This window comes from Castor canadensis, chromosome 3, assembly GCF_047511655.1.
Source record: "Castor canadensis chromosome 3, mCasCan1.hap1v2, whole genome shotgun sequence".
Classification (NCBI taxonomy): Eukaryota; Metazoa; Chordata; class Mammalia; order Rodentia; family Castoridae; genus Castor; species Castor canadensis.
In genome coordinates this window covers 15,723,985-15,743,549 of record NC_133388.1, presented here as the reverse complement: position 1 = coordinate 15,743,549, position 19,565 = coordinate 15,723,985, and the positions used below count along the sequence as shown (strand labels likewise).

Sequence of the window (19,565 nt, the reverse complement as noted above, 5' to 3'; positions counted from 1 at the left end):
TTGGCTATTCGTGGCCTCTTGTGTTTCCATATCAATTTCACGGTAGATTTTTCAATCTCTTTAATGAATGTCATTGGGATTTTGATGGGAATTGCATTAAACATGTAGATTACTTTTGGGAGTATCAACATTTTTACTATGTTGATTCTACCAATCCATGAGCATGGGAGATCTCTCCACTTTCTTAAAAGACAGCTTTGTTTAAAGTTTCTGGGTGGGTGAACTGGGGACAGCAAGATGGCAGGCAGAGCCATGAACTGTTGGCTCACATCTGTAATGCTAGCTACTTGGAGGGCTGAGATCAGAAGGATCTCAGTTCCAGGCCGGCCCTGGAAAATAGTACTGGAGACTCACATCTCCAAAATAACCAGAGAAAAATTTACTGGAGGTGCAGCTCAAGAGGTAGAGTACCTGCTTTGAAAGTGTGAAGCCCTGAGTTCAAATCCATTCCCACCCCCCCAAAAAAATGGCAAGTAGCGTCAGGAACTATTTCCCAACTCCTCCTATTCTGAAAGAGCTTAGGGAGTTCAGAATGTGACTCCAGGTGCCTCTGGGAAAACCTGATTTCTACACCTGGACAATGACATTCTGGAAATTTGTCAGGACTTGGGAAAATTTGGATAGTTTTGTGAAAATCTTCCTGTTCCTGCTATCCTTAACTGTTAGACTATCTTGCCCCTGGGAGGCTTACTCCAGAACTGGTCAACATGGGCTTTACATTATCTCTTTGGTGAACAGCAAACATTCTTTCTATTTTGTGGGGTTCATTGCTGCTGCTGGGTGTCTTATTCAGACCATTACTACAGAATTCTTGGTCAGAACTAGCTGCTTCTACATGGTTTAAGTGGTTAATAGAGCTTAAATATCTCAGCTCACACTATTTACCACCATTGAAACAGAGTTTGAAGGAATGCTTGAGATGATGTTTCATTGATTTTCAATGTGTACTTGGAGTAGTAAAGGCTCTGTGTTCCCTCCTGTGGAACTTCCTTCTTTGGGGTGACAATTTGGTTTGGAAATGAAGGCACATGATAAAGAGCTGGTCACCCTGCACAGCTTCTATTAGAGTGATCAACTTGCTGCATTTCATAGGTTGGAGGGAGATGTTGATTGTTTGCTTGTTTTTTGGTGTGGTACTGGCGACTGAACCAAGAACCTTGAAAATGCTATGCAAGCACTCTATCTCCTGAGTCATACCCCAAGTCCTTTTTATTTGTATTTTGTTTTTGAGATAGGGTCTCCATAACTTTGCCCATGGCTGCCCTTGAATTTTGAAATACCTCTGTCTTTGCCTCCTGCCCTGTTATGTGTTGGCGCTTTAACTAAGACTTACTTTTAAAAAATTATCTTTAAGAAAGGAAATCTGGACTATGGTTGTGGCTCAAGTGGTAGGGCATCTGCCTGGCAAGTGTGAGGCCAAGTTTAAACCCTGGTACCACAAAAAAAGAGAAAATAAAAAAGAAAGAAAGAAACCTGAAATCTGCTGATGTAGTTCAGCCTTCTTTCTTTGCAGATAAAATAAATCCCATATGGGTTAAATGACTTGCTCGTGGTCATGTAGGTCATATGATTCATTTAAAATTTATGCTTTATTCACATCCAAGGTAAATGAGCTCTCCTCTCTACCCCTGATTCCCTGTATGTCTAGGGTGGGGCTAGGAAATTAGAGATCCAAATACTGCTCAACTAGTAGTGGCAGGAGTTGGGACTAGAACCCAGGTCTCATGGCTTACTTAGAAGTAATGACCTTGCTTTGGAGCTGCTGAAGCCCAGGCCCAGAGTTATCTTCTATCAGATTTGAGCCTTAAGGAAAGCAAAGACTTCACTTGGGATTCAACAAACTGTGCTGGTTTTGGGCAAATACAGTTTTTAAATGAAGATAGCACACAAATCGATGAGTTGGCTCTTTCAGCTCTATATAATATTTTATTCATACAATGGACAAAATTAAACTATTTCTTTTTATAAATTATAGGTGTTCCTCAGTATCCTTGGGGGATTGGTTCCAGGACCAATCCCCTCTACCCATGGATACCAAAATCTGGGGCTGCTCAAGTCCCTTATATAAAATGGCATAGTATTTGAATGTAACCTATTGACATTCTTCCATATGCTTTAAATTATCCTTAGATTACTTATAATGCAAATGCTTTGCTTTGTTTTGGGTGCTGGGGATGCAGCTCAGAGTCTTGTGTATGCCAGGCAAGCACTCTACCACTGAGCTATATTTGTGGCCCACAATGTAAGTGCCATATAAATAGTTATTTGTATTGTTTATGGAGTAATGACAAGAAAAAAGTCTATATATGTTCAATACAGAAGTAGTTTTTTTTCTCTGAATATTTTTGAGCCTTAGTTGGTTGAACCTACCTGTGGATTTGGAAGGCCAACTGTACTCTTCCTTTCTGAATTATTATAAGCTCTACTTTTAAAAACACTTAATTGCTCTATTCTTCCCCAGATGCTACTTCATACACTTATCACAGCTTTGGCCTATTTCCCTTCTTTTACTCTTTGCTGTCTTGCAAGACACGGTTATAAACTATCTCCTGAGCTGATCATAGTGGCACACACCTATAATACCAGCACTTGGGAGGCTGAGGCAGGAAGATCAAAAGTTTAAGTCCAGCCTAGGCTACATAAGAGAGCCTTTCGAAACAAAAGTAAATAAATAAATATAGAAAGAAACTTTCTCCTCAGGGAAGCTCCTGTTCGCTTTCTTCCTAGACCAGTGCTCCTGATGCTCAGAGTTCACTGCTGCTTCTGCTCTGTGGTCTTCAGGTCATGTTCCTGAGCTTCTCTGCCAGGGGACCTAGGGGACCATTCACATATGCTTAGTGAGTTCCATGTCCTTCAGATACTTTGTAGAAAGTCACATATGTCTACCACTAAAAGTATATATGAAACTTTCACATTAACCAGAGTAGAGTCAAGTGCTGATAACAAGCATGTAAAATATCAATGAATGGAAGGGCTGGGGTAGCTCAGGGAGCCAGACATTGAGGTCGAAGTACCTGATATTGAAAAATGGAGGTTGAGAATTTTAAATTAATAAGGTTTTGTGTATTTCCCTCATAGAAGGGATATATATGCTAATTTGGAGTGCAAATACAAATACTACACAAACTTCTATATCTACTATATCTACTGTTTTTACTCCTCTCTGGTTTCATGATCTTGATCAATAGGTGAATGGTGGGAGAAAGAGGAGTTAAGCTAACCTTTATGTAATTATTTCTTCACAGCAATAAAGAATGACACTGAGAGAAAATTTTGCTACCAACAACTTCCAGTAACATTGAGACTAATATATACCATTTTCCAGGTATATTTTCTGAAACCTTTAAATATTTGGCTTGGTAGCAATGCTGTTTTGGAAAACTCAGTAACCATGTGGTTCTTTGCCTAGGAAATGGCTAAGTTTGAAGAACCAGACATTCTCTTTAATATGCTCAATTGCCTGAAGATTCTCTGTCTGCATGGAGAGTGTTTATATATTGCTAGAAAAGATCATCCTCAATTTTTAGCTTATATTCAGGACCACATGTTGATTGCAAGGTATGTCTTGGTAACCTTTTTTGTTTATTTACATTTTAGGCTTCAGTTGTGAAAATTAAAGTCAGAATAAGACCTACTCGAGTTCATTAGAGTTATTTTTCTCAGTCAGGACAGCCTAATTTCTTATGGAAACTACTTTTATTTTATCTAAGTATACCAATATGAAGATAGTAATGTTTATTTACTAGATACTGTAGGAATAGATAAAGTAAAATAAGGATTCTTTTATGCCTTTCAATTGTTTGATTGAAAGGCTAAGAATATAGCATATCTATTGGGTGAATTTGATACATTATATGCATGTAAGGGGACATCACAGTGAAACCTCTTTGTACAATTAATGCTAATAAAAGTAAAATAGGATACAATTAAAATGGAATAACAGCATACCTTAGAAAAATGTCAACAGATAGTAAGTTAATAATTACCTAGTGTAATTAAGGATTTACTTATTTTCTTCTTTGAATTAGAGCTGCTAATAGACATCTAAAAATCCTCTGTGTACAGTCTGAGAAGTTATTTTTTAGAGACTTCTGAGGCATTTTGAGAATAATAAAATTTTGCTCTAGATTTATGGTGATTTCTACCAGAGGACCTTAAAATAACTATTATAGTCTTCCTGGAAGCATGTCAGAAAAATATCATCACTTTACATGTAAGAGAATGAGTTGACAAAAAAAGGAAAAGGTTCGTTCATGTACATTTTGTGACAAACCAAGTTGAAGCTCTGTCTTTACTCACTTTGTTCATTTGTTTATTTATTCATTCAACACATATAGTGAATGCTTACCATATACATTACTGTTCTATGCAATTGGTAATTTGTAGTCTAATTTGGAAAGGGATGAATACTGAAATATTACAGAAGATTACCTCATATTTTATTGTTTAAATTGGTCTACTTTTGAGATTGAAGGAGGAGATGGCTGTCATAATAATCTCAAAACAATAAAGGTGAAGTAGATGGGTAGACTAACCATGGTTGTCCTACGTGTATACACAAGTCTCTGTTAATCCAAGGGAACATGTTACGTAACTGATTTGCACAGTTCACAAATGGGCAAGATCATTTCTGCATGGATGGTTAGGAAAGGGCTCAGCAGAAGATACCATTCGAGTGGGTATCACAGTAATGAATTTTGATATTTAGAGATTTAAGATGTCTAGTACATTTTGTGGAAATCAGGAATGTCAATGACAAATGGACAGCAGAACTGAGAAGAAGGGACAAGAAGCGGTCAAGTCCTTCTTAGGAGATACCAAGGTTTTATTTTGCTACATAGTGTGGTTTTAGGAGAATAAGGGAAAAAGAAACTAGGGAAGTATGTTGGGACCCAAGTGTGAAGTGCCTTGAAAATAGGGACTTTCCTTAATGATACTTGGAGAGCTATGGAAGATATTAAAACAATGAATAGGGTGAGAGTTGTGTTTTAATTGAAAAGTATAGAGAAGAGCAAGATCCTTGGGAACCATCCACATTTAAGGAGGTGCAAAGGTCATCTTGCAAAGATTTAAGGAATGTAAAGAACTTTTTTCTGAAAAGTTTGCTAGAAAAGAAAGAAAAACATCAGATACTTAGAGGGGACAGAGTGAATATCAAGGACTTTAGGATAAGGAAAATCTGGATAGATTTATGGTCATTGGGAAAGGTCCAGCATAAAGGGCTAGGAAAAGTGAATAGTTACTGGAGCCAAGTTCTGGAAAGCAAGAGAAATGCAACCAAGAATAAAGTGTGTCGTGGAAAAGAAGAGGAATGCTCTTTCCATTGAAAGGAGATAAATTTTGAGAGCAAAAACAACGTTAAGGGAAGTTTAACAAATGACTTAAGCCTTAAAAATAATAGGTATGGATGACTTCTGAGAGGGAGATGGACAGAGTTGGCTTGGGAGCCTAAGGAACATGAAAAAAAAAAAGTATACAACAGTCACATGAAGAAAACTGTTGGGAGTCAACAAGAAATAACCAAAGAACTGCATATAGAGGGCCCAGCTGAAGTAGCTAGCTCTAGTTTGTAGTGCACCCAGTTAACAGAAGTTTGGGTTTCTTTTCTCCAGTGCTCAGAGACTTAAAAGTGGATGAGAGAAAGCAGGTGACAGACATAGTCAGGATCAGGGGTTAGTGATCTGATTATGGGGAAAGGTACAGGAATGAAGCAGTTGAGAGTAGTGAAATGGCTAACTCTGAGATCCAGTCCAAAATTGGAGGCAGGTAAAGCCAGAAGAACTGATATTTGGCAGTATAGAAAAGAGGGAAAAGAAGTCTCAGTCAGGATCAGAGGGGGAAAGTTGAATGTTCTCAGCCTTAGAGAAGTGAGGTCAGAAACTCATTCAACAGAGAGGGAGGGAGGGAAGAAAAGAGGGGGGGAAGAAGGAGAGAGAGACAGACCACTGTGCATGAGGAGGTGGGAGGTATGTGAGACCAGTCTTAATCCACTAAGACACTGGTGGAGGCTTTGGTGAGGAGAAAAACTGAGTGTGGTTCCTGCTTCACCCAGAAATGGGAACAAGTCCTGTAAATGGACGTTCTGGGTTTCAAAAGAAAGAGGTTGGTGAGAGAATTCTGGAAGTAATGGGAAGCATTACTTCTTAGTGAGTGAAGACTGGTGTGAAGATGCACTGAGAGGGCTAAGGAGAAATTGTGTTACCAGGAAAATGTCAGGTTTCAGCCAAGGTGAACAAGGGAAGCTGTATTCATTACCCAGAGCTGCTGTAATAAATTGCTACAATCTAAGAGGCTTAAAACAACAAAAGTTTATTTTGTTGGTTCTAGAGGTCAGAAGCCTAAAATCCATGTATCAACAGGGCCATCCTCCTCTGAAGACTAGAGGAGAAAGCTTCTTTGCTTCTCTTGCAGCTTCTGTTTGTTGCTGGCAGCCCTTGATCCTCTTTTTTATGTAGCTGCATCATTCTAATCTCTGCCATATGGCATTCTTCCCTGTGTATCTTCTAAGGACACCAGCCTTTAGATTTACAGTCTACTCTAATCCAATATGAATTATCTTAACGAATCATATGATTAGTTAGGCTAATCATCTAAACTACTTAGGAGTACCCTGTTTGCAAGTAGGGTCACATTCTGAGGTTTTAGGTGGACATGAATTTTGGGGGACACTATTCAATCTACTACAGAACAATCCTATGGGAAACGTGGAGGAGCTACAGAGTTTCCTCATAATAAAAGGGGATTGTACAGGTGCAATGAAGGGCAGATCTGGTGGAAGGTAGACCTAGCTGACATGGACATGGGGAAGAGTAGGGATGATCTAAAAGGTTCAAGGTGATGACAAGACAAGCTGTGAATCTGAAAAAAGTCAATGACAAAATAAATTCAGGAGTTGGGTAGATGATCCATTAATTCCAGGGGAGTGAGAATTCTAAATGGGCAGGCTTTTGTACTAAGTAAGCCCCATAAAAAATGTAACCAGGCTAAATGGACTGTGGGTACCATGAACCTCTGACTCAATTTTTTGATAACATAGTCCAGGTTTTTTCTTCCATGTACCACACTGACACAGAAACCATGGCAGACAATGAAAGGATTCAAGGACAGAACACTCTTCTTTTCAAGCTGGGCTATCTTAGAGAAGTGAGAAAGCCATTGGATCAGGCCAGATCCAGGCTTTTGTCACTGGGATGAATTTCTAGTGGTACTGTATGTAGTTTGCCTCCTTCTACTAAACTGATCATTCCATGAAGGGACAGGTTATGTCTTCTTTTTCCTTTGCATTCTTTATAGGGCCTATTCTCTGGGAGCATCATCATCTTTATCTTTACAATGATAATAATAAATGATAATAGCTCAAGGTCTTTGAATACTTATTATGTGCCAACCACTCTACATTATCTCATTTAATACAGCCCACATTGGGGAAGGAATGAAGGCTCATAGGAATTGAGAAATTCGCACATGGTTATACAGCTAATTAATGGCAGAGTTTGGATTAGATACATGGTTTTCTGACTTCCACTACTCAGATTAAGTGTATGGAATTTGGAAATTTCTTCTTTTCATTCTTCTTATAAGCAACTCTAGTAACTTTGCCTCAATGTACTGTGCAAAATTGCATTAGTTTTGTCTATCTCTCAGGGGTGCATTATGAGTTTTTGGTCATAAATAGTTTTGAAGTTTTGATTTTCATATCACCCCTGGAGCCACATAGAAAATGAACACAAATGGGCACAGTGGCTCATGCTTATAATCCCACTTACTCAGGAGGCAGAGATGTGGAGGATCATGGTTCAAGGCTAACCTAGGGGAAAAAATTAGCAAGACCCTATCTCAATCAATTTTTCAGGCTTGGTGGTGCATGCCTCTCATCCCATCTATGTGGGAGGCCGTAGGTAGGAAGACTGAGGTTGACCACAGGCAAAAACCCGAGATCTTATCTGAAAACTACTAAAGCAAAAATGGGACAGGGGGTGTGGCTCAAGTAGTAGAGTGTCTTCCTAGAAAGCACAAAACCTTGAGTTCAAACCCCAATACTGCCACAAAAGTGAAAACAAAACAAAATAAAAAGGTATTCAAAAAGATGAAATCAATCATTTTTTAAATAAAACTTTAAAAAGTTTATTCTCATGCGTTAATAGTACAAGGGACTTTCATTGTTATAATTTATTATTATTAAAATATATTCATAATTATTCTGATAGAGCTTGATAAGGACTTAGCTTACACTTGCTAAGGTGCAATATGTTATCAGGGATATCTCTCTCTTTCTCTGTGGCTTTTTCTCCTTCTCTTATTACATCTTCCCCATCTCTTAGCCAGTTTTATTCTGGCATGTTAGATCAAACTAAGTGTTGGCTTCTTCCCAGGCAGGTTGATCCTGGAAAGTGGGAAAGAGGGTCCCTGGCAGTGATTGACTGACATCGTCCTTCAATCCTGAAATTTCAGAAGGAGAGAGAACCTCTCTTTGTTCCAGATGCCATATCACTCCCTAGCAAAAGCTTCTGTCTTTCCTGTGATTGGGTCATATGTTCACTTGTAGGCTAATCACTCTACTCAGGATATTGAAGTGCTTTGATCAACCTATGTGTAGTGTTCACCCTTAGGATAGGGAAGGTGGGGGTGCCTGAGTGATAATTCTGTTAGTTCTTAGAGAGGCTGTTATTAATAGAAAAGCAGTTGTTTTTTGCCATAATAAGGAGAAAGGACTGCTGAGTAGCCAAAAAGTAATGAAGCTTCCCAGATATTCAGTGTAAGAAAAAATTTAAAATCACTTGTTATACCATCATCCTAACATAACTAGTATTAATTTTGCATATTATTTAACCATCATTTTTCATTTATATAGTTAAATTTATAATATGCAGCTTAATTTTTTTTAATGTAATGTTTTTCTTTTTTGTAGTTTTTTTTTAATTATTGCTGTACATTGTGACATTTATCAAAGTTCTTACAATATATCATACTTGAATTTACCCCCTCCATCATTCTCTTTTATCTCTTTTGTTTAAAAAATAATTTCTTTCTTTTTTTTTTTTTTTAGTAGCACTGGAGTTTGAACTCAGGGCCTCATGCTTACTAGACAGGCATTCTTACCACTTGAGCCACTCCACCAGCCCCTAATGTTTTTCCATAATGTTACATAAAAGGAATTAAAAAAAAAAACATGAACAGAACAAAGCATAGGAAATGTTTGTCAGAGGACTATGAATACAATTTCACTAAAAGCATCCCTACCAGATATATATTAACTATTCTTACCATAAATTAAGATAATAGGATTTTTTTTTTCTGAAAGGGTTGTGATAATTGTTACCACTTTGCTTCTCCTTGATTCCCTAGCTTATGGAGAGTTGTCAAGTCTGAGTTCTCCCAGCTTTCTTCATTGGCAGTTCCTCTCCTTCTCCATGCTCTGTCACTTCCTCATGGTGCTGACATCTTCTGGACAATCATAAATGGCAATTTCAACAGCAAAGACTGGAAGATGAGATTTGAAGCAGGTATTTCTATATTAGCTTAAAAACTCTCTGGGTTATAAGGTAAACAAGATGTCCATTTATTTTTGGCCTTCATTTCTCCTCCTATCCTTGTAAAAGTCATTCTCTTGCTCTTTCCTGGCTCTACCTAGATGAGCTTTTTTAATAACAGTATTTTGCAACATGGTCCTTAGATGGGGTGATCTTCTCCATGTCTGCCTAGGTGTAATTATATCTGTTATCCTTGCATAATTAACTGCACCCTTGTTTACTCCCAAGTGGGTTCCAGTTTGGATTATAAATAATGTTGGCATGTTATGAGGTTACTTGCATCAGAGTTATTGGGATATTTATTAAAAAGTGCAGACTATTGATCCCCCCCTCATAGATTTACTGACCTCCATAGAATCTTAGGAAGAGTGTAAAGACAGGAATTTGGGTTTTTAAACAAGTTGTCTAGGTAACTCAATGAGGTTTGATAATATCTGCTGTACACCCTTGCCAATGAAGCATCAAGGACCAGGTCTGGTGCAGTGATAGTTAAAATTTTCTAGTACATAGAATGGCAAGTTCTCAGAGTAATGTAAGGAAGGAATGTGGGGGCTGTCTTAGTTTCATATCCATTCTTCTAGTACTTCCATTCTTGGGGGCCGTAAGCAGGGTCAGCATGCCACAGCATAGTTCATCAGAACACTCCTAGGTATTTTAGAGTCTCAAACATTTGCCACAAAAATGGAAGTTCCATCAGATGAGTGAACTATTATACCTTAGAGTTCAGTGTTCTTATATATATCCACTTCAAAGAGTGCTTGCATTTTGCTGCTTGCATAAATCCTAGGGGATAGTAGGGAATTAGATATTATAGAGTATTAATTTTTTTAGCAAAAATCAACATGGTATTTGCAACATTGTATAGGGGATGTGAAATTTAAATGCAAATCAGGCAAATATTTAGCTATGTTTTTTATTCCAACTTAAGTATGAGATTGTTGCCAGGTTAAAATCTGCATTGCAGTTCTGATTATGCTACTTTTCAACTTAAAAAATTTTAATGGGTTTTTAGTCCTTGGGAATAAAGTTCAGAGTTCTTAATTGACAAAGCCTCCTGTAGCCCAACTATAAGTGCAGCCTCATTTCCCTCTCTTCTTTTTCTACATGTCATTGCTATTTTCCCACTGCTTCCTGCTTCCCTTCCTCTGTAACTTGACCATTCAGTGCTCTTCTTCTAAAATAACTCTTTCCTTCAAGGTTCTGCTCCAATATCACCTCCATTTACCCCCCTTCAAATGCTACTAAGTTTTACCTTCAAGATCCCCTTGGTAGAAAGTGTTTATTTTCTGATCATCCATAAACTTTTTGTACCTTATTAGAGGCATTTATAGCCTTTTATATTACATTTCAACTACAATTGTACCTGTCTTAATCACTTTTAGTTAACTTGACTTTGAAGTCAAAAGTTATGAATCTTTCCATTTACTTCCATCTCTTCCCAAATACCTAAATACATGTTATAAGCTCAACATGTATTTAAAAAATAAGTGAACCCCTGAATTTATTGAACAAATATCACATGTACTAGGCACTATGAGAACAATAAAAGATCTTAAAGAGAAGGTTCCTACTCTCAAGAGACTCCCAATTTAATTGATGAGACAAAATACAAATATGTAAGAGATTGATAAACTATAACCCTCCCAAAAGATGTGTCAAATAGCTATATATGAGCACACAAATGCCATATGCAAATTAATAACATGTAAATGAGTAGTGTTTTTATAGGAGCTCATGGAATGGAAAGGTCAGAGTGGACTTTATAGAATAGGTAGAATGTGGTAGATTCTTCAAGGATGGTAGAATGTCAATAAGCAGAAAAGTGTAGAAAGAATATTCTAGATTGCTGGAATAGCTTAAGAAAAGCACTGAAACATTTTAATTCACACCATACTATATTGCTTACTAGCTATAACTGGGTTTTTTTGACAGTACTGAGGATTGAATTCAGGGCCTCGTGCTTACTAAGCAGGTGTGCCACCACTTGAAATATTCTGCCAACCCACAAACTATGAAAGTTTTATACAGCTATACTTTAAGGGAGGAATAATTTAACACAGCTTTTCAGAATAACTAAAAATCTATCAAGTAAAAGTATATTTATATCATGGAAGACATATTTGGCTTCTGTAGTCCTGGGAAGTGTTTATTTGATTTGTCATTTCACATCATGACCTAGTAAGAGTAGAATAGAGACTCAGAACCTAGAGCCAGGCCTGGGGGGCACCTCTCCTCTCCATCTGTGGTCTGCAGAGGTTCCGTGGAATGACCACAGAAATGAGCAAGGAGGCATTTTGATAGATTGAAATGTAGCTGAAGTTTACACAAAGAGAAGACCATTAAAAAGTCTAAGAGACAACCAAGAGCTAAATCAAAGCTGCCTGGCACTGTGTAGAAATAATTTCTTTTGCACAGATGAAATTGAACAGTGTAGAGGGTGACAGTAGAATTTCCTTTAATATTTAAAATTGCCATGAGAAGGACCTAAGTTAACTTTTTCTCTGTGGGTTCAGTTCTCATACTGCCTAAGTAAATGTCAATATATACATATATGCATTTTGTTCACTGTATTTTACATTGCAGTGGAAAAAGTGGCTGTAATTTGTAGATTTCTGGATATTCACTCAGTGACCAAAAATCACCTGCTGAAGTATTCCCTGGCACATGCCTTCTGCTGCTTTCTGACAGCTGTGGAGGATGTCAACCCAGCAGTGGCCACCAGGGCAGGTCTCCTGCTTGACACCATAAAGAGGCCAGCATTGCAGGTGATGTATGGTGTGTGTTACTTGCTCTGCAGAGGGTCTGTGTCAGTACCACTGAATCATTTAGTTATTTGTGTCACATGTCTTAGTCTTTTAGACTTGCTATAGCAAAATATCATAAATAGGGTAGCTCCTAAACAATATAATATACCATTTTTCTGGAGTCTGGGAAGCCTAAGCTCAAGGTGCTAGCAGAGTTAGGGTTTGGTGAGGGCCTACCTTCTAGTTCACAGATGGTGCATTTCACTGTGTCTGGGGCTCTGCTTCAGGACACTACTCCCATTCATGAGGGCTTCTGTCCATATGACCTAAATCACTTCTCAAAGGCCTTACCTCCTAATACTATCCACTTTGATAATTAAGTTTCAGCATATGATCAGACCCCAAACTCTAAAGTTGGTACAGGAAAGAGTAGGAAATACTTTGGAACTAATAGGTATAGGCAAAGACTTTCTCAATGGAACCCCAACAGCTCAGCAACTAAGAGATAGCATAGATAAATGGGACTTCACAAAACTAAAAAGCTTCTTCTCAGCAAAAGAAATGGTCTCTAAACTGAAGAGAACACCCACAGAGTGGGAGAAAATATTTGCCAGCTACACATCAGACAAAGGACTGATAACCAGAATATATAGGGAACTCAAAAAACTAAATTCTCCCAAAATTAATGCACCAATAAAGAAATGGGCAGGTGAACTAAACAGAACTGTCTCAAAAGAAGAAATTCAAATGGTCAAAAAACATGAAAAAATGCTCACCATCTCTGGCCATAAAGGAAATGCAAATTAAAACCACACTAAGATCCCACCTCACCCCTGTTAGAATAGCCATCATTAGCAACACCACCAACAATAGGTGTTGGGGAGGATACCGGGAAAAAGGAACCCTTTTACACTGCTGGTGGGAATGCAAACTAGTACAACCACTCTGGAAAAAAATTTGGAGGCTTCTTAAAAATCTAAACATTGATCTACCATATGATCCAGCCATACCACTCTTGGGGATATACCCAAAAGACTGTGACACAGGTTACTCCAGAGGCAGCTGCACACCCATGTTTATTGCGGCACTATTCACAATAGCCAAGTTAAGGAAACAGCCAAGATGTCCCACTACTGACGAATGGATTAAGAAAATGTGGTATTTATACACAATGGAATTTTATGCAGCCATGAAGAAGAATGAAATGTTATCATTCGCTGGTAAATGGATGGAATTGGAGAACATCATTCTGAGTGAGGTTAGCCTGGCCCAAAAAGACCAAAAATCGTATGTTCTCCCTGATATGTGGACATTAGATCAAGGGCAAACACAACAAGGGGATTGGACTTTGATCACATGATAAATCGAGAGCACACAAGGGAGATATGAGGATAGGTAAGACACCTAAAAAACTAGATAGCATTTGTTGCCCTCAATGCAGAGAAACTAAAGCAGATACCTTAAAGCAACTGAGGCCAATAGGAGAAGGGGACCAGGAACTAGAGAAAAGGTTAGATCAAGAAGAATTAACCTAGAAGGTAACACCCACGCACAGGAAATTAATGTGTCTTCAGGATAGTCCTTCTCTGTTGTCTTACCAGAAAGTTGTATGTCCTTCCCCTAATATGAAACCTGCTCAGGGCCTAAACCATAGGAGACACACATTAGGTGAGAGTCAAATGAATAAATGGGATGGCTGGATGAATTACAACTTTTAAATTTCAGTCAGTTAAAAAGAAGAGGAATGATAGGTTCTTAGACTAGAGAAATGGATGCTCCATCCATTCCACTTCTATTTCAAGAACACAAGGTGACTTTATGTTCTTTTATAATCACACAATTTAGGATTGAAAGGGAATTTAAAGACCATATTCTTTTGTATTCTAAAATGTAGCCTTGAAAGTGTTCTTCACAATGAAAAAACCCTACAGACATTTAAAAAAGATTCAGTTGTACTTGGATTATGTGGTTGTTATTTAATGCATTAGAAAATGAATAGCATACATTTAGTTCGCATTTTTAATCAAAATTCAATAGATATTCTGCAATTAGGAGAAAGTCCTCTTCTACATTTTTCTCTTACCAATGCTTGCCATCCAAAAAGATTTCAATTGGATCCTTCTATTTTTAAATATGGTTTACAGACATTCCCGTGTTTCATTGACTCTGCCTAATATGTTTGTTGTCTTTGAAGAATTTTAGATGTTTACGTCTGACTTTCTTTTTTCCCCTTTTCCAGGGTCTGTGTCTTTGTCTTGACTTCCAGTTTGACACTGTAGTTAAAGACCGACCCACAATATTGAGCAAGCTTTTACTCCTGCATTTTCTTAAGCAGGATATTCCTGCTTTGAGCTGGGAGTTCTTTGTCAATAGATTTGAGACGCTTTCTTTGGAAGCTCAGCTACATTTGGATTGCAACAAAGAATTTCCTTTTCCTACAAGTAAGTAAAACAAAGAACTCATTGTAAACAGTCTTAGCTCCTGTTGTTCTTGCTAGGTAAGCGGGAGATACTTGGCATGTAGCTTCAATTCCCATATGGAGGAGGATGCCCTAACTTCATGTACTCAACTGTTCACTGAGTTTCTGTTATATTCATTCATAGATTTAAGTATATTCTGGCATTTCAAAATTTGAATTTTTCTCATTTTCTTGAGGACCTAAGATAACTACTTATGATGGTGTGTTCCTTAAATATTTAATCATTATGTTTAGAGCAATTTTGTGAAATCTGTTTATACCTTGTAAACTCTTGTATACTTATTGATCAGTTGCCTATAGCTCTAAGTAGATAAAGAGAATATTTTAAAAATCAGTGATTTAATCTTACAGTCTAAAAGTGATAGTCATGATAGAGAACAGTCATGATTTTTTAAAACATATGACTTATCCTACAGGGATATGGATGACTCATGCATCCATGAAAGATGTCTTTTTCATATTGGAACTACACATAGATGGATTGCTTTAAACTAGCTGTATCATTTTGCCAAAGAAAATGATAACCTCTTTAATTCCTTTTATGCAAAGCCATCACTGCTGTGAGAACCAACGTTGCCAACCTCAGTGATGCTGCATTGTGGAAGATCAAGAGGGCTCGCTTTGCAAGAAATCGACAGAAGAGTGTGAGATCTCTGAGGGACAGTGTGAAAGGGCCAGTGGAATCTAAGAGAGCACTCTCCCTCCCCGAGACCCTGACCTCCAAAATTCGTTGAGTATCTTCTATCATTCTTCCATTAAATCTGTTTTATGTCTTTCTGAGACTGACTTGTCTTGTTGAATGTTCACCAAAAGTAGCAGAGTTTGCAAATTGAGCTTGTTAACAAGATGGCTCTCAGAGTCCCTAGAAAATCACCCCAGGGCTGTAAATGTCCTGTGTGACTTTTTCTAGCTTGTGGATGCGGCAAAGCCCTGATCTAGTAGTAGATGGTTTTGAAATGTAAAAGGCAGCAAATCTTCTGATGCTTGGTATGAAACTTAAGAGAAGCATTTGCTTCTAACTCCTAGCATACAAAAGTATGCACACCAGCCACTTTCTGAATAAGATATAAACAACAAGACCCATGCAGCTAAGGAGGTAGAGGTGAAATTCAGAATGCATGGTTTTTTTTGTTTTGTTTTGTTTTTTCTCATGCATGCTAGAAGCAGCCATAGACAAACTAGTAATAGTGGTTGCTTTTGAAAAAGGAAAATCAGGCTAGGCAGAAGTTGAATTTCTGTCCAACTTTACCAGATAACTTATAAATGAAAACAAGCTTTGTTGCCAATTTTTTTAAAAAGACTACATATACACTTATTTTATTAAGGTCTTTCTTTATATTTCACTATTAAAGAGAATAAAATTTTCCTTAAATAACCAAATGACTAAACTCTACTGTTTAGCAATGGTACATGAGTGACAAATAGTTAAAAATTCATAACTAAATCATCATATTAATGAATGAGCATACTTAAATATATTACTAACTTGTAAAAACTATTAAATGCTTTAATTTTTAAATAACATCTGTGATGTTAATAAAATAACATCTAAAATATATTTCTTACCCTGTCACAAGCTGAAAGGTTTGCTTTTTCATTGACATTAGAAAACAGCCTTATACAACATAGCCATTTTAATCATAAATATGATTTAATTTTATTTCTTACATTTTTCTTTATTTTATGACAAATCTACAAGAATATGACCTGTTGAACTTTGGATGAGTTTATGGAAAGCCTTTTAAGTAATCAATAACCCAGTTTTTCAGGGAGCAAATATAATCACATGTGGCCATTTAAGAAAAACCTACAGTAGTGTGAGACCCTAGGGGAAACTTGCTTCAGTCCTAGAAACCAATACATAGATTAAATAGATTGCAATTTTTATTTGAGCTTCCCAGCTGTTTTATAATTTAACTGATGAGTTTGGCACATAAAGTTTATTGTTATTTCTTGTTAATTCACGTGACAATTTTGATGATTAATAATTGAAGTAACATTGAAGGATCTTCTTGAGATCCAAGTAAAGCCACAAAACTTTTGTACATAAACTTATTTTTCTCTGATGTTAGTTACAAATAGGAAAATTAAACCTGCTTCTAGTGTCCAAAGCAGTTAGTACTAAGTATATTTTCTAGGCTCAAATTGTCTTTAATGCTTATTTAAATAGAGTTGTTGTTGATTTTTAAGCTGTGAGGTTGACCAGGCATGAGCAGTCTGCTCCAGCTCTCGGTGGGACACCTGAACAGACACCAGGTGGGTACTTCTGACGTTGAAGGGCCTGTGCAAGTATTTATCACAGGTGGACAAGGTAAAGACTTCGGTGTCTCTAACTGGACCAGAGTGATATTAATAGGATTTGCAAGTTCCAAAGGGTCTTACCCCAGACACTCAAGTGCTTGAACCCCTGACATGGCAATTCTTTCCATTTTACTCTTAGCAGATGACTTTTGATCTCATTAACTTTTGGTCCAGTAAGAATCATCATATTACCTGAGTATATACTTTTCCACAGAGAGCAAAGATGACTAGAACTATACATAATACTTATATTTGTATGTATAGTTACACATAGAAATATTATGTTCATATATTTATATATCTGCTTTAGGCAAAACACATTTCATTTATATTTTTAAAGTTTATACATTTGAACCACCCTCATTTGCTCATCCTCTTAGCCATTCCCAATTCTTTGCTACTCTACTTGTATTTCTGTTTCTCAGAATAAAGGAACATTTCCATTGTTTGAAGGATCATAAGATCATATTCAGCATGGTGGTACAGTGTAACTTATCATTTGATGTTCCATGATACAGTATAATGTATCATGAAGTATCTTAAGGGTCAAAGAGACATTGGCAAGGACATTACAGAATGAATGTTTTCCACACAAATAGTGCCAATCATTGTGAAGATTGGAAAGATTGTAAAAGTTCTGAATACTTATATATTTGTCAAAAATAAGCTTGCTAACTACCACCTATATGTCATTTTATAGAAAATTTGTTTTTTCATCTAAGGATAGTTTTAAGATAAAACTTTTCAGAATGATGTCAACATGCTGAGAAAGAAAATTTCAAGTAAGGAGACTTTGAAGATAATGAGCATTATGTGTTATAAAAAAGGACACTGGAAAGAGAGGAAGTAAGGAATGGGAGAGAAAAGAGAGATCCCTAAAGATCATGAATGCAGATGGTGGACAATGACTGAAAGTATATTTTCTCTTTTAAAATTAATGAGAAAAAAAAGGAATGGCAAACACTTGGCAGAGTCCTGCTACCTGAACACCTTTACTGTTGAGAGAGAAAGAGAGAGAGAAAGAATAGAAATAAGAACTTCTGATCCTGAGCTTGATAGAAATGTGGAATCCGTTCAGTTCCTCATTAGTGAGGCCTTCTTTGAGATTGCTCTTTTGTATTTCATACATTTTCTTCATTTTATCTCAGCTTATCTTTTTATCTTAAGGCTTACTTGAAAAGCTAGTCTTTAATTATTATTATCCACTTTAATGATCCAACAAAAGGAATTCCCTCAGTCTCTATAAGAAAGTGTACATATGTTTCTTGAAGTTAAGAAAAGCTTTCAGGCAACTAAGCATCCTACCAAAAATGACCAGATGGAAAATGGGCAGAAAATAGCACTGTTTAAATTAAATATGAGGCTAAAAATTCTGGAGAGATAATTTATATACCAACACTATAAGTAAAATTTGCTTAGATTTGGAAACAGTTGGCTCAGTTAATAAGGCAATTTCAAATTAATGTTTCATTTTTGCATTATTATTGACTGGATACTGAATGTTTTAACTTGGAAGCAAAGACATAAAATATAAGGTTGTGCAGGATTGTTTAAAACAGTAATTAAGTGAAAACTGGAGAATTTGCTACTTAATGAACATAGTTTTGTTTAGTGTAAGTAATGAGCTCCTCTGTGCAGACCTCTTACTGATTAGGCCTGAAATAAAGCAGATGCTATTTAATTATGCAGTAAGACTTAATTTTAATTGCTTTAATCTGAAGTTTTTTGGCACTGGATTTACAATTTATTACTGTCTGATCTTAACCTTTTCACAGGACCACAGAAAATAAGATAGAACATACTAATTTCAATAGAAGGTATTCTCTGCAAGGCTTGTAAAGAGCTGCGTTCCTCTGTGATTTTTATGAGTTGAATCAAAGGCCTTTGTACAATAAATAAAAATCATAGAATGTTATAACTGAAACCTTAGAGATATGCTAACATTCTCCTTTTATAGAGGAAGAAACTGAGTTTCTTATAAAGGAAAAAGTATCACAAAGTTGCTGGTGACAGACCTGGGTCTCAAGCCCAGAGTTCCTGAGCTCTCTATTTATAAAGCATGAGAGGTCATTTCTAGTTGGCGCTCAGTACCTTTATTTCATCCTAATTGATGAGATATAGAATCTTTTGAACTATTAACCTGAAAATTGTATAATTGGATATAAAGTATATTTTCACTGATGCTGTCACAGCTAGGAATTCTCTTCCTCTGGATATCTAGAATGCCTACTGAAGATCAACTGAACATAATTCAGCAATTGTGTTGTTAGCACAATACAGAACAAATAGTATCAATTCAATGAACATATGCACTAGTAGTATCAATTCAGTGAACATATGGCACTGAATTGTATCTTGTTCCTCATTCTTCAGAGTGAATAATTGTGATAGTAGGCATATAGCAATATTTCATATATACATAGTACCTCTTTACCTATAGGGTTTATGTAAATCACCTAACTTTGACTTCCTAACTCATTTATAGTGTTTGATCATTGTTCATTCCTGATC

General features: G+C 36.8%; 1 protein-coding gene across 30 annotated transcripts in view; it reads left to right on the top strand.

Annotated features, from left to right (window-relative positions):
- Positions 1-19,565, top strand: part of Unc79 (unc-79 homolog, NALCN channel complex subunit) — a 261,091-nt gene that overhangs the window by 150,421 nt on the left and 91,105 nt on the right. For 27 of the 30 annotated variants that reach the window (XM_074067276.1, XM_074067275.1, XM_074067270.1 and 24 more), the window contains 7 exons: positions 3,246-3,325; positions 3,410-3,558; positions 9,346-9,503; positions 12,114-12,295; positions 14,514-14,715; positions 15,303-15,482; positions 16,944-17,009. In XM_074067276.1, the coding sequence (XP_073923377.1) occupies positions 3,246-3,325; positions 3,410-3,558; positions 9,346-9,503; positions 12,114-12,295; positions 14,514-14,715; positions 15,303-15,482; positions 16,944-17,009 (1,017 nt within the window). The remainder of the gene's footprint in view (positions 1-3,245; positions 3,326-3,409; positions 3,559-9,345; positions 9,504-12,113; positions 12,296-14,513; positions 14,716-15,302; positions 15,483-16,943; positions 17,010-19,565) is intronic. The other 3 variants (XM_074067273.1, XM_074067268.1, XM_074067259.1) reach the window with 1 other exon arrangement.